Raw genomic sequence first — 16,506 nt, forward strand, 5'->3', positions numbered from 1 at the left:
CAAATACTGGCCTCTCATTGGCTGCCTAATGATCACGTGATAGACCACGTGACAGACCACGTGGGTGGTTAAGGGCGGGTCGAGCCGAATATTTGAATTCAAATCTCCCGCCATGTGTGACGTCATCAAAATGCTGGCTTCTGATTGGCTCCTCACGGAAGTGTCCCAGCTCGCCCGTATTCTCTCTACTATCATATCTATTGATATGTCATTGTGCTTTATTTTTGTAGCGTTTGTCCTCTTAGCTTTACGTTTTGGTCGATGGTTTGGTGGTATAAGTCACAATGTTGAATTTTGTTAGTTGGTTACTTAACAAAATATAAGCAACTAATAAAATATACTATAGCCATGAAATAAATGGTAATATGCTTTACCTGGTGTAGAGATAAGTTTAGTAGTATATTGTTTTTTATTATCAAATAAAATTTTTAATAATGAACGATACAGGTGACAAAAGTATGTAATTAAACATGAAATGTTGTAAGTTGATAAATATGATTTCCCATAGTAAGTAATGGTTTTATAGCTTTTTAGACTTGGGGATGATTGGCTGCAACAGTTTTAGAAAGGGCTGTGAACTTGAAATTTGATGTATTTTTATGTATAAAATTTATTTGTGGTGAAGGTAACTTTGTTGAATTTGAAGACTTAATTATTTTACTAATTTTAATTAATAAACCAAATGTTCTACGTTTCAGGCAACACGCCTTCCTCAAGAATAAAAATTTCAATTGCTTATTCCAGTACAAATTGATATAATTAAACTTCCAAGTTCCAAGGCAGTTTGATTCTATGAATTTGTTGGAGAAAGTGAAAATTAAATTTTTGTTTCTGAGGATAGCGTGTTAGCCGAAACGTAGAACATTTTGTTTATTGATTAAAATTGGTGAAATAATTTTTCCTAATAAAAGTACGGTGAGTGATGCTTTTGATTAATTGATAATAAAGTTGGTGACATAAAATAAATTAATGTAAAGGATATACTTAAATATAATTGATAAATATAATCAGTTTCAATCAAAAAGTGTATAAATAATAGAACGTAAATAAGTTTTAAGGTTTTAGAAAGGACATTATATCCATCCGATTACAAAATACGAAATCATCATCAATTGTTAAAAAATAAATTAACGCATAAAATTCTGAGTAAACAATTTAAACAAATAATTTCAAGGGCAATTTATTGCATTCTTCACCTAATGCTCCATTATTTTTATACTTAGTAAATTAATAGTATGACGAAGAAACGAGAATGTTTTGGCAACGGGTTCTGTTTTCTACAATCTACGCTATTCGTATTTGGTTGTTGTGAAGCCTAAACCAAAAATAAAACTCGGAACTTTCCTCAGTAAACAACATTTTAAAATATCTTTACTGACGCACTTTTTTAAATTCTTGCAGGACCTAAAATACCATCAAATTATTTCTGACCTTTCGGTGTGTACGAGTGTTTTAAATGCCTGGATTCCGATAATAATGCATCACTGGTATTTTTTCTTTCATTGTGAAAGACATATGGTAGGTAAGACCAACGCCTCATGTACCACAATCTTAGCTTTCCTTAAAGACCAACGCTACCTTTTGATGGATTATTATCTAATACTTTATAGATATTTCCAACTATAAGCTGGTAGGTATTAACTGTACTAAGATAATCTGGTAGAAATTTATGAGATAATATTATATAATTTGAAAAATTAATTGTAATGGCACCATATTTATTCTATATGGCTTCTTGATTATCAGTAAACGTATTTCCTTTTATTCATAAATGTAGCTCCTACGACTCCATAATATATTTGTATCTTATCTGTACTGCTACACCCATTGAAGAGTCAGGGTCTTTATATACATTTTATCATGCATTTATGTGTGTGCGTGCTTACGTAAGCCTTTAAATTTCAAAGATATTTTTTTGCCAACATATTAAAAAATAAATAGGGTTACTACTAAAAAATATCTCATTTTATAATTTTAAATTACAAAATTGTTAGATTTTAATTATCTCAGGCCTATTTTTAATAGTCTTTCAACCCAATTGTTCATATTAATCGTTCATATGCTTTATTGAAAAAAATAATTTTTGTTTATTGATCTGTTGTCCGTGGGTTCTACGATTATCTCGTGAATGGGCGGAACAATTTCGTTGCTTCTATTTCTGTTTCTGTAGGGTTCCGACCTGCAATGCCTGTATACAAAATCGGCCACTATTTGCGCAATTGTCGAAAAGCTATTTTTTTATGGGCTATAGCCCAAAAATGAAATTAAGTTTTTAATTAATCTTGCCTAAAGTCTTCTTCTCAAAGGTTTTTAACTTTTCATATTTAAAAACTACCTCCTCGAGAAAAATCAAGATAAAACGTTAGGATATTTGTGTATTGTTGTAAAATTAAGCGTTTTATGGTAAATTTTATTTATATATATCTACATGTCATCACGACTTGTATATATTTATATGTATTATATGTATACATTACATGTATATATGACATATTGATTATACTTGCTTAAAATAAGTGTAGAATAAATTATGTGAAAACAATTGGTTTTTTGATGTATATATTTTCCAATAAAAGCTGAATTTAAAAAAAAAAACTTATGAATTAGTTATTTTATAAACAAATTTAGTAGGTAAGAGACCAAGTAGAAAACCCTGAAAAACGAGATTCATGCAGGTGAAATTTTATTATTTTCGTTAGTAAATTTAATATCGTTCCAACAATGTCCATAAACATCCCTGCAAAGATTGTTATTGAATACAATCAACCAAAAATTTTATACGTTTCTTTTTTAAAGATTGAATATATTTTCGGCGTTGTATGAGTATTAAAAACACCCTCAAAATGGAGGAATTATTTAATATTGTTTTGCGGTTTACACCGGGGATTACATTGCGAATTACACGCGATTTATATAAATCGTTATAAATGTTTATTACAATTTATAACTGTATTTTCATTGACCGCCCGTATCTCAGTCGTTAAGACACAGTCTTGCTATTTTGATGTTTATTGGCGATGCCGGTTCAAACCCTGGAGTGTAGTAGTAGCGGTCCCAAAAAATGAAAAAACTTGGTATTGGTAGCACTAATCATATTAATCATAATCATATTTCTACACTAGGAGGTCTCGAGGCCATCTTCTTTTTAAAATGTAAATCAGTTTCTATGTTATGAATTGGAAGCTTAGACCGTTTGTCTAGTAAGTGCTGTAGTAGTCGAAATCGACGTGCAGTTTCCTGCCTTTTCAGTTTTGTGTCAGGTTAGTCGTTCGTACCGCGGTATATTTTAAGTGTTAAATACCGAAATATCGTTAAAATTCCTAACATCCAACAAAAACATGTTATTAATATTGTTTTTATGAATTTCAATGCTAATATCATTTCTCTATAGACCTGTGCAAACAGTATCATAGTGTTAGTAACAAAAACGAAAAAAAAAAAAAAAAAAATGGTTGTTTTCCTAGCAGAAAAATTCCATAAAAGTAGGGATGAACTTCAGATAAAATTTAGTCATGTGTAAATGTTTGTTTAGGTGAATATGCACATGTACCTCCATGGCAATAGCCTATTTGAGTTAGAAAGCTAAAAATTGTTAATGTATTGGTGCTAAGAAATTTTTTTTTTTTTTATCGTACTAGTTGTATCGTTGTACAAGTTGTATCGTACTATGCCTGGTGCCTTGTTGATATTCTACGACTTTTCATCAATAAGAACTCACCCTATCTATCACACCAATGTTATTACTATTTGCACAATAGGTAATAAATGGAAGAAAATAATATTTAACCAGTAAGACCATAAATAAATTTCATTTTTTTTTATTTATAAAATAAATATAAATATTTTCAGGACTAGAAGTGTCACATCAGTTCTTATTCTATAATAAATCATTTATTATCAAATACATTAAATAAATAAAATTTTATAATAATATTAATAAAGACTTGTAAAATATATTTAATATCTAATGAATAAGTCATGTTTGTCAAAGTGAAATTATCAGTCTGTTAGTCGGCAGGATCTGTAACTAGAAAAGAAAGCATTTCTAATTACGATATCACATCGATACAAATATTTTACAAGTTTTTAAAATTAACATACAAATTTATCTATCCTCTAATAATTATGTAATCATAAAAAATAGGAGATTACTTGTATCATAAAAATTCACATAAAACTTAAGCGCATTACATAAATCACCATATAAAGAAATCAGATTATATCTTACATATACTAAGGGTACCTTATCATTATTATAATATAGTTTTCATATTTTTTTTTTTTGTATTTCATTCATACTATACAAGTCAGGGTTGAAGAAAATAAATTCGTTATAAATCACTCATATCTGACATTATATACATCATGTCCCAATTACATAATAATATATTAGCGAGGAGATTTAGCAAAGGTATGATAACCGTCAGAAGAGAGGTAAATAATAAACGATGCAAATATGAGGCCATATAACAAAAAAAATTTTTTTTCTTCTATTTTATGGCCATTATCTTGCTCAATAACAAATTTAAATCGGTTAGTGTGGGTTCAAAGTGTCTACGCGTGTTACTATCTCGTTAAACAAATCTGCCATAACTGTCAAAGAAATTTAGGAGATGTTACATAACCATAGGTTTTCTAGAACTCTCTGACTTTTACATAGAAATGATAAGGATTTGTGCAGTTAAAATAAATAAAAATATTGTCTTTGTATTTAATTGTAACATTTAAGCACACTATTTTGATTTTTTTGTTGTTTTAAAGTATACAATAAACATTTTTAAGCTGTAGAAAATTTGTGTTGATAATTTTTTTATTATTTTATTTTGATAAGAGAAGTAGCACACATATGGATTTTATATGGGCTTAAGATTGAGGATGCGTGATTCGAATAATATATCAATTATAGCAACTGTTTTATTTTTGGACAGGATCTGTATTCATTAACTTTTAAAAATTAATTTAAACAAATTGGCTAAGATTACAGAATTTTTTATGTTATTAATTATATACATAATAGTTCAGTTGTATAAGGGTGAAAATATATATGTATTTTATTAACAAATCCAATTTTTAAGATGCTCAGAACTAGAGTCAACAAATATCCTTTTAAAATTAGACTCTTTCGAGTCTAAATTCTCTTTGATTTATGTCTACCATACAGTTTCCCATAAACTTGCAAGTAGTTATAAACAAGTTAGACAAAGTTTAAAAGTTGATACATTTACTTTTACTTAATTCTAAAATGGCTGAAAGGTTACAAATAGCAACAGTAACATTCTTCAGTTATTCAGTTTACTTTTTTGCTGTCTTACAAATTAACATCAAAGACTGGAGACAAAAAAAAATATTTTCACCCACGAAATAAATTACAATACTAATTACAGGAACTGCTTTCTTAATTTAGTTATAATATGAATCATAAGTAAGATTTTTTTTTTATTTTATATTTATATAATATTTGTTTTTATTTATATATTTTTCCGTACAATGAGTACATTAAGTATAATACAGTAGAAGCGCTAAGCTATCAATATAGTCCATCGCAGTAAGCTTGCAAAGGAACGACCACCGCAATTCAGCCTCTTCGGACTCCGCGCGTCGAAGGATGTTCCATCGACTCCTTCGGAGGGTCCTAGTGCGGGCCCGTAGTCGCAGGAGTAGTAAAGTCCGGTCGCGAAAGTTGGTACCACAACCTTCAGACGAGTCCTTCTATGAGCGTCATCTGCTCTATCTTCTCGTTGACCCTGTTGTCCAGGGAACAGTTCTCGTCCAGAAGAGTGATGATGGTGTCGATGGACTGTTCTGAAGGCCGCCTCTTCTCTAAAGACACAGTGGACAGGTAGAAGGACTCCCTTCGGAGTATCCTTGGGCTGTCTTCGCCGGCTGGTTTTGGTTTCTTCGACCTCAGGCTTCTGAAGACCTGTAACAATAGAAAATATCAAATAAGTAACTTTGCTTTTGTTATGTACCTAAATATTAGAGATATATAAATCTGCTTAAACAATATGCCTGTGGCTCTGGGTGACCAAAACTGTAAGCCATTTTTAAAGACTAAACTAGTGCATGAACTAATTATGTCATCAAAACCCTGTAACTATATTTTTTTTTTATTATAACATGTCGCTTAATCCCTTAGAGGTGCCTACCCAAACTTTAAAGCTGACTCTTATGAGTGGGAAATGAACGAGAAATATAGGAATACATTTTCTCTCCTTTAAATGAAATATACATATTGGTCGGGCACGCTTCTCTTGGACCTCTTCCAAGAAAACACTTTTCCCAATTATCCGAATTATCACAATCAACTTATACTATCTATACATTTTTCTAAAATATAATCGGAATATATTTTTAGATAATTTATTTTAAATTAATATCCTATTTCTAAAAACTTTTGAAGAGCTCTCAATAAAAAACTTTTCAAGGATAAAAAAAAGTCTTATAAGCTCTTACATGATTTATAATTATTTATTATTATAATTTTAACATTACCTTTTTGTTAGATAGAAAATATTAAAATAAAAAATTACATTAAACATAGCACCGCCAGCTCACTAGCTGAGTAATTTGTCTAATTTCCTCCTACCCAGTTCCACATGATCAAAAGAAATATGTAAAAGCAGCTGGATAATTAAAATTTTACTGGGTATCTATGATTAAACAGGATATCTGACAAGATATACTAAATATCCAAGATAAGCTAGATTTATAGGTTCAACTGAAAATCCTTCCTATATTCTTAATATCTTCATTACTAGATCCCTGACTAAAAAAATCCTAGTCGTTTTTAATAGCTGTTTTTTTAAATTTCTATCCTTAAATCGTTCTTTTCAGCTTAAATAAAATTTATTTCTTAGTAATTGTAACTATCGTTATTTAACGTTTATATTAAATCATATTTATGAACTTCAACATTAACATTTCAATGGTCAATTCCTAGATATCGTACGTGTCAATTTTTAACCAATAGAAAATATAAGTAAAATGTCTAACTTAAGTCAGTTAAAATATTAAAATTGATTATAAATAGATAAATAAAAATGATAATTAAGGAATATGGAATCGCATGGTGCTGTGAAATCATATTTTTTTTAACCGAAAATATACGCACTTACAATATGTTTAAAATTTAGCAACAATTTACGCTTGTTTAGCAGTTGACAAATCTGTGTTCTTAAATATAGGAGGGAAAAATTAATTTTTGTTTGTTGCTAAAATCAGCCTATTTCCTTCCCAAAGAAATATTTAGGATGGGTATTAAAATTAGTATAACTCAGAACTTCAAAATGTCCTACAGCCAGTAAAACAATCTTTTTCCGGAGTATTTTACTTTCATCGCTATCTCTAGATATTTTTTAATACCAATATTAGTTTACAATTATTAAATTAATAAGTTTCAATAACCAATCCCATTTAATTTATTTAATTCCTTGCCATAAAAGTTATATTCGTTGAATTTCGTCAATGCCGCTTAAATCAGATTATTTTGATATGACGATAAAAAGCACGTGATTTTATGGCATTAAAAGCTCGAGACTAGTAATCGCATCTGGCGCTAAGGAGGAGAAAACAAAAAAGAAAGAGTCGAAAGAAAAATAGATTTTGATACTAAGGATTTCGATTTGTAGGGATAAGAAAAACCTTAGTCATATTTTTTTTTTTTTTTAATAAAAAATCTAGCCAACGTTGTTAATGGCTTGGAGCTAAAAAATCCAGGTCTGAATCCTCCTATAAGATCCTATGAAAAATGAAAATGAAAAATATTCAAACGATTTTGAGGAACGAGGAAGGAGATATCGTTGCTTTGCTATAATAGTGAAAAAAAGCATTTTTGTGATTTTGTATTTGAATAATTCCGTACATTACACCGCAGACTGGGTTTGGAATAGTACGTATAGATATCTCTGCAGTGAAAGTGACCCCAGTATACACAGTACTATCTTTGGAATACGTCTAATTCAAAATGAAGTCAAAGCATTTTTTTTTTTAACAGCCGTGCCAATATTAAAGCAAAGCAGTGATGTGTAGTAAACCCTTTTTTTTTGACAGAATACTCTGCTACAATGGAAACAGAAACCTTTACAAATGAATATTAGTGGTTATGGATAAAAAGCAGTGAGGTCAAAAGTGATTTCAAAACAGTATTTCGGTGGTAACTATGAAAAACCTGAAATTTTTTTTGACTAGATTATATCTCTATTACTTCATTTTATATTTCCGACTAACCAGATTGGATTGAAAAGAAAACTTAAATATAAAAATCAGCACTGTATACAAAAAGAAAAATAAATAAATAAAATAAAACCAAAACCGATTTTTTCCAAAAAAGAAACAAAAGCATTAACGAAATCAATAATGAGCATAAAATGGTTTTAGTAAAACTTTTTAATTCAACCAGTTCCCACGATTGCATATTTAAAGAAAGTAAACAATAGCTACAGATAATTAATTCAAAAATAAGACATTAAAATAAAATTAAAGAAAAAATAGGAAATAGACAGCAAATAAATTACTTAAAATAACAGTATCTAAAATCTCCAGATTGTAAAACATGAATTCGGGTTACGGTTATAAAAATAGAATTCGATTCTATATTTAGAAACAGGAAACTGAAGAACTTGTGAAAGAACTCAAGAAATAAGGACTCAGGAACGGTTACTTTCGCGGCTAGGATTTAATTACTATCTCAGGTCAATGTACAGTTATTTGTAACTACTATTTCTTCAAAGTTATTTATTTCTCTAATATTTCTATATCAATGCTGTTTGAATTTTTATCTAAAAATAGTATTAAAAAAATAAAATAAAACTATCAGACTAATAAAGAAATATTGTAGATACATTAATACAAATTATTGAATTTTAAGAAATTTCGAATCTAATAACCTCTTCCCCCCCCCAAAAAAAAGTACTCTACTTTAATTATCATTATATATAACAACAAAATACTAATAGAAATTAAAGAATTGTGAATATCTGATCGTAGATTAATATTAAAGATTATTATTGACTCTTGTCGGAATTTCAGCCTGAGCTCGAAACGTCTGCAAAAATAACTAAATTTTGTTTATTTGCTGACCGCACCCTTCATTCTTCTCCTCATACTAATAGTAGTTATTAAAAAAAAGTTCTTTATAAAACAATGTATTAATGACGTTAGAAAATTAGTTAGTCAATAATTATCATTTATGAATTTGAATGCTTAGCTAAAAATACTTCTAATGAATTTTTTTTATAAAAATACTTTTACTAATTTTGACTATTTTTTTCGATTATGGGTTGAATATGATTAACACTTTATCTTAAACTTTGAATTTTTAGTTGAGAATGCAGTGATTACTAGTAATTACTTGACGCGAGTTCATTAAAAAAAAATGTATTAAATATTTTCATTTTACCTTTACTATATACCTCACTCCGAACATCCTTCTGCGGAAAGTTACCGCCATCTGCCCCGAAGACGTCTCGGACGGTCCTGCAAAGCCACGACGAAGTCGAAGAATGGGAATCAGCCGGGAGCCGGCTGGAGCTAAATATAACCCGGAACGACTCAAGAGAAAAAGAGAAAAACGGCGCCAAGTTCCGTTGACTCCGGATTCTCGTGGAATTTTTACGAGACGTCCCTTCCGAAGATGGCGGAGCTATATTTAGCCCTCGTGACCGGGGACCTATTTGGACCGGACGGGCAAGGACGGTCGCTGACCTTTCCGGCTCTTCTGCCCTCTCTATCAATGTTGATCGCGTTTCCACGGTGGCAATTGAAGCTATAGCTGTAAGGTAAACTGATATTTTCTGTTCTTTTTCTTCAACTGTATGTACGTGGTAGATCCCTTTACTTATCACGGAGATGACAACAACTGTCATATTAGTTGTCACATGTATACGCCTCAACAATGAAAACCACAGCTTACCAGAGGGTCACCAAGACAGATAAATAATGAAGGGCAATATGTCACTCGGATTCATTATTGTAATAAATTTCTCTATAACGAACATCCACGGGAAAGATGATTTTATCCTTCCAATTTTCACGACGATCTTAGGTATAAAATTATGTTTCATATATCCCCCGTTTCTAATGCTTAGACCAATTTAATATTGTAACTGGATTTTGTTAGAGTTACATCGATATTTTAGAGAAATAATAAATACCTTATTTGGATAAATGATAATTTTATTTTTCAGAGAAAATAATGAATAAATCGAATATCTTACTGTTTTATTCCGACCGAATCATTTTAGCGTGCAAGAGAAGACAACAGAAAAATGCTCCATTATTCACCCCGAAGGCCCAATTCACGTCCTTGGCCTCGTGCCCTTAAATACCTAGTTACGCCCCAGTTTATCACATATGTTTCGTTTATGTTTTAGGAAATTAGTTTAAATTTATTTAAATTTGTCTTTATAGATATACTTTAACTATTGATTGGTTTACTTCAAATATGTTCAGTCATTAAGATTACGTTTTCAGATTCACCTTTTTTTTTTACCAGCTGACTGTCATCAAGTTGGACAGTCAGTGAGTAAACGGAGACAACGAAGAATTGTTACACTGTATTACCAGGACAGAAAACACCGCCATGCAAACTTTATAGATTAGAATTTATATGATTACTTATGATCCTCAAGGATTCCTTACCTTCAATGATTGGATTACCTTTACAGGATATCGAAAGTCTAAGATAAAAAAAAAATTAAATGTTCTCAGTTTTGACGATATTACTATGACAATATAACTAACATTTAAATTTGATGTTCAACAATTCAACACTTTATAGAGACTGGGTGTGCCACCAGAACCCACCGGGTTGACTCACGGCTAAAATAATAAAATAAAGACATATCAGCAGCAGCCGGATTCTAACCCTGGCCTGAGAAATAAAATACACCGAACTTGAAATTATCGAATCCAAGCAAGGTTTGACAAGCGTAACACATTTTCTCAAAATATGTAAACAATTGCTCAACTTACACCAGAGTAGCGGTAGATCACCCATATGCGAAAACACATTTAAACTAGTACAAGAGTTTAAGAAAGGGGCGGTTTTGATGAAAATTTGTTACGTAAAAGGTTAGTAGTGGGGAGAGTAAATAAGTCAACAGTCTCAGTAGCACAAATAAACAGTTTCATAATTACAACTGTATATTATGAATAAAACGGAATATCCTCCAAGAAAATAAGTCATCAACGTAATATAAATAAGATAAAATTTATTTTCATAATATGTGATTATTCATTCACATCAGGCAATTTATCGTTAGAAAATGTAATAGATTTTTATTCAAAAGTGAATGGCGAAAGATTATTATATGTTTATTGGAATAAATAACTTAGGGCATATAGGGCGGAGTAAAAGTATGAAATGGTTGAGATAGATTTTGAAATCGGCGTAGTTTTAGCATGTACTTTTTTCTGAGTACAGTAAATGAACTATTTAGAAGAAAGGCAAAATCAGTTTAAGTCAGAAATTTAAAATGCTCTACAGCGTATAAAACACTGAAAATGTTTCGTTCACTTTCGTAATTATAATATTGTGTATTATAATTATATATATATTAGATTATATTTTTCTCTATATTATTGTTTTAGAACTATCTGCCCTTCCTAGAATTACAATATAATAAACATCTTCAGTATCTTTTTTTATAAAAAAAATATTAAGTTATTATTCTGTTGAAAGAAGAGCACTTTTCTTATATAAAATTATTTATTACCCATTTCGGTAAAGGGAAATTATAAGCAATTTAGTAAATAGCTGTTTATTTTGGTTCTAAATCTGTTTCTTATTTAAATTTTAGGAACAGGCTGCTATAAAAACTATATATATTTTTTTCTAAACTGAGCGATCTAGTCAGCTGAGGGAAATAGGCCAAAGTGATTGGCTGAAGTTAAACTAAGTCTATTTCCATCCGATGAATCCACTTCGATTGAATAAAGACATCTGTTTATTTTGTCCCTATTTTCGAGAAGCCTGGCTTTCTTTTGTGATGATGTTCCCATTTGTAAAAAACCTATATCGGTAACAATTAGGTCATAAACCCGGTTTTTGATTTCCAAGTATCTTCTTTTAATTTAAAAATACTTCTTCATGAAAACTAAAATTATTTGACTACGTAAGAGAAAAAAATGTAAAATTAGTGAACAAAAACTAAATTCTTACTCTTTAGGTATTTCTTAAAATTTAAGGGTTCGGGCTGTTCAGAAACATTCAATTCTCAAGCCCAGATTTTAGTTCTGCTAGTAGAAAAAGATTTTATTCAATATTTAAGTAATAATTTATTACTTAAATATTGATTAAAATAATTGATAACGTGTTTTTGCGAAAATCCAGCCATAAGAAAAAAAATTATCATAATTAGAAAGTAGTTAAATAAAGACCAGAATTTTTTTTTTCTTTCTCCCATCATAACTCTGTATGAAGGCTGTGTATTTGTTGATAATGCGTGATAACTTGATGTTTTGTCAAGTATTAAATAATGGGTTTGATAAGAAAAAAATAACAACAACACTAAATCGAAACATGAAAACTAATTTTTTAAGACTTTTATAATATCATAGCTTTATATATAGCGAGGTAGATACCATTGTCAGTGGCGATCAGTCTGAATGGAACAATAGAATGAAGAATGACAGGAGTGCTTAGAGTGAGAATTTCAAGGGCCCCTCTCACCATCACTCCACTCCATCATTCCAATTTTTTACCGGTATATAGTTACACACCTAGCCAGTATGAAGTGGGTACAAGTAATTCTATTAAGGTTTAACTCGAACGGTCGATATTAAATACTGACCACATCATCTTCTACTTCAAGATCCTTCGTGGATTGTAATAGTACAATTAATTTTTTTTTTTTGTGTGTGATACATTTATTATTAAAAGCGATAAATTTAAAGGGTTTTGATCTGGATGCACTGTGGAATCGTACGACAATGAAATGATACAACACGATCAATAGACGTTTGGACAGTCTCAGCTTCCAACGTCAAAAGACAAACATTTGTTTAGGGCGTTCCAAGCAAACATTATAGATGTCTTCGGAGGACAGTTCAAGATAGATAAACTGAGTATATATACTTTCCTAGCGGCGAACGTGTTTTATAGTGTGTCTGTAATGGCTGCAGCGAGAGTATTTTTTTATGGGTTTTAGTGATACGATTATTTATTCGAAGAGAGAAGTAACTAGAAAACAAGTAATAAAGTGACTAAGTTAAAAAATATGATTTTTTTTTTTTTTGTATCAATGAAGGTTCATCGTTTGGTAATGAAAAGACCTAAGTTATTTTAACAACTATACGAACTGTACTATATCTCATACTGCTCACAATTCGGCGATGAAGGATTTTAAGAAAAATTTAATTCTTCAACGATTTTGTATTTTACATTTGTTCGATTTTTCGTTCCGTTTACATGTAAATCCTTAAAAAATAAAATTGTTCGTTATTTATTTATTTACCTCTGCAAGCCGCGTCGAATCGAAAAAAATTAACAATCTAAAATCGTTTTAAAATTAGATTTTCTTTGAAAATCCTTCATTGAAATATTCCAGTGGAAATTCCAGACTTAAAAGAGCTAGAGAGGTTAGTTACCATTTGGATTTCAGCACCAAAAAAAAAAAACAATCATTCACCATAACCAATACTCACTCTGAGTTTAATTTCGAAATTGTCAAAACTGGGTGTGGCGTTAAAGAATGAAACATGCTTAAATGAATGAATATATTTCAGTTCAATTTTTTATTTTTAATTAATTTTTTTTGTAACAATAAACAGACGTTAATTTCTTTAAAAAGTGAGTTTTCGAAAAACAAAGTTGATGGCTTTGGTAATCCCATACGTCAGTCGGAATGGCAGTAATACCAATGATAATCGTACAAATTGATCATTTAGATACTCGTGGATTATCTACAAAAATTTTGTAATCCGATACTTCTAAAATTTGAAGGGTACTGAGAAAGAGGATTACTTTGTTCATATCAATTTATTATTTCAGTCAAATGCCAAAGTAATATTAAAATAAACTTTATATTTATTACAAACCGAAAAATACATTGCATAAAGATCCTTTTATTCGATATCATTTGGTCAGTCGAGTCATTTGGACTGATAATGTCTTCGTGAGTCAGTCCCGTCAGTTTGGCTTTCCGACTGACCGTATAAGGGTCCTTATGATTTGAAATTCTAACAAGTGAGGATCATAATTTAATAACCTTCGATAATTGAATACACATATGTCAAAAGGCTGCTCTGTAATATTTTAAATTTAAAAAAAAAATGTTGCATTTTCTAAAAGCATCAGACCGGTTTATAGTGTTTCCTGAAAGATTGAGTTTTCTGACTTAGTTGCTTTGACCGTTTTGTGATTCAAATCTAGACAATTAAAAATAAAATGCGCAATTGATTGACTTCTAAGAAGAAACATTAAAATGACATGAAGTCGTTTAGATTGAAATGGATTTTAGAACCATTAAACATTTTTCATTCCCTCGGCGACTCCCCGCTATCCAGTGACGCCCACTCATCACGTGAACAGTTTCATTGAGAAAACTATCACGAACCCGTCAAGTTATTAACGTGTAGCAATTAACACTCAGTGGCGTTAGAGTGGCATTGTGTAATGTGATAATGTCTTTACATGTGACATGGAATATAACTGTATCTGTCAACACGGGATTTTCCTATGCTAGCTGTCTTTTGTTTTGTTTTAGACCAACATGAAATTAGTTTTTGAAAAAATCAAAAAAAAATCTACAACATAATTACGATTAGTTGATTTTAAAAAACCTAGTTAAACCACTGTTTTCATTTTATTTTCATATGTTTTCAAAACACTACAACGCCTTAGTTTTATCATAAACCTATCATGATTATTTAACAAAAACATTTTTGACAAAGTAATATTAATATATGCGACCTCTTTCGGGGCTTAGTGTAACTTTGCCTAAGACTCGCCTAAGAAGGATATTAGGCCAAGACTTTGAATAATCAGATTATAAACTTCAATGAAGACCCAAAGTCCTTAACATTATGTAAATATTTAGTTATGAAATAGTTATACTGAACTTGAAATTAAATAAATTTAAATGAAGCTCTTTAAATTTTACATTTACATTAAATGTCCTAGTGTAATGAAGGATAAAAAAATCAACTCCAAATTTTTACGCTTTTCTATTTTAATGTATTTACTTTACCGACGGAAAAAAAATACAACAATAAAAAAATTGTGCAATTAAGTTGTGGAAATGTGGCATATTTTTTTTCCTCTGAGGTTATATGCATCATAGTTATTAATATGATTGATTACTACATCTATATTTATATAAATACAAGTAAAAATCCATTATACAAGTAATTTAATTACATTACATTCCCATGTTTCATAAAATTTACTCTTTTTTTTTCACAATTTCCTCGATTTCTTCCTTAAGGAATTTTCACTACTTATTTCATTGAATCTAAAAACGTGAAAAACATTAAGGAGAATCTATTACAGGAAAAAACAGGCAGATACTATATCTCCAGGCCTTACTACACGTTTATTTATAGAAATTTAAAAAAAGATTGAGGAAAAAGAAACATATTGTTTAACATAGGTGCCTCCTCATATATTGTCTTAAATTAATTTTATTTATAATCATTATAAAACAATGTTTTAATTTATGTTATTTTTAAATTTTATGTATTTAACAGTGATCATTATTTTATCCCAGATGATTTCGATTTTATATTTGAATTCATACGGAATAAATTTAGAGTTGAGATATTGGTGTACTATTCCTGACAAATAAATTTATTATGATTGCTTATTTTTAAAAATTAACTTTAATAGAATAATAAAATAGATATAGTTTTCAGAAGCATATCTTTACCTTAGTGCATTCCTGAATTTACATATTTATCTGATATAACATAACTAATTTAATTCATTTGAAATATTTTAGGTATCTATGATTATTAGTCACCTCTTATTTTTATATATACAATGTAACACTCTGTATGACACTGAGATGGTCGTGAAAGCTTGGACCATCTGACGTTAGTTGTAAATTTACTTTTTAGGTTCATCATATTTCATAGATTTTTAAAATAATTTGTATTTTTAAAAAGAATAATGGTAGTATTAAAATATGTTAATTGGCTCAAGGTATATTGTTTAACATTATAATAAACAAATATTTTAATACATTGGAAGTATTAATTTTGTTAATTTTTAATGTTTGACGTCATTGAGTGCCTCAAACCAAGAGCCAAGTGGATTAATCAAGTCAACTAAGAAATGGAGTTCCCCATATATATATATATTTTTTTTTTCGGGTGATCGACAGAAACAAAAAACATACTAGTTAAAATCATTATTTTGTGTAATATTTAGAAGGTAGCAATTACTTTGATAGCAAAGTAATTATATGGTATATTTGTACATTTATCTGACAAGAGTTAGAGGGTCCCATAGATCAATGGGCCCTTGGAGTAAGAGCAGGACTGGCCTCCAATATAAAAGGTACTAAT

The 16,506-nt window shown here is 29.8% G+C and overlaps 1 protein-coding gene across 2 annotated transcripts in view; it reads right to left on the reverse strand.

Moving 5' to 3' along the window:
- Window positions 1-4,264: 4,264 nt before the first annotated feature.
- The window catches only part of LOC106690548 (uncharacterized), a 68,083-nt gene continuing 55,841 nt past the window's right edge, over window positions 4,265-16,506 (reverse strand). For both annotated transcript variants that reach the window (XM_014436002.3, XM_014436001.3), the window contains exon 2: window positions 4,265-5,920. In XM_014436002.3, coding sequence (XP_014291488.1) covers window positions 5,696-5,920 — 225 coding nt within the window. In that variant the 3' untranslated portion in view covers window positions 4,265-5,695. The remainder of the gene's footprint in view (window positions 5,921-16,506) is intronic.

Source organism: Halyomorpha halys, unplaced genomic scaffold (genome assembly GCF_000696795.3).
Source record: "Halyomorpha halys isolate HHAL.00 unplaced genomic scaffold, Hhal_1.1 Scaffold1756.1, whole genome shotgun sequence".
NCBI lineage: Eukaryota > Metazoa > Arthropoda > Insecta > Hemiptera > Pentatomidae > Halyomorpha > Halyomorpha halys.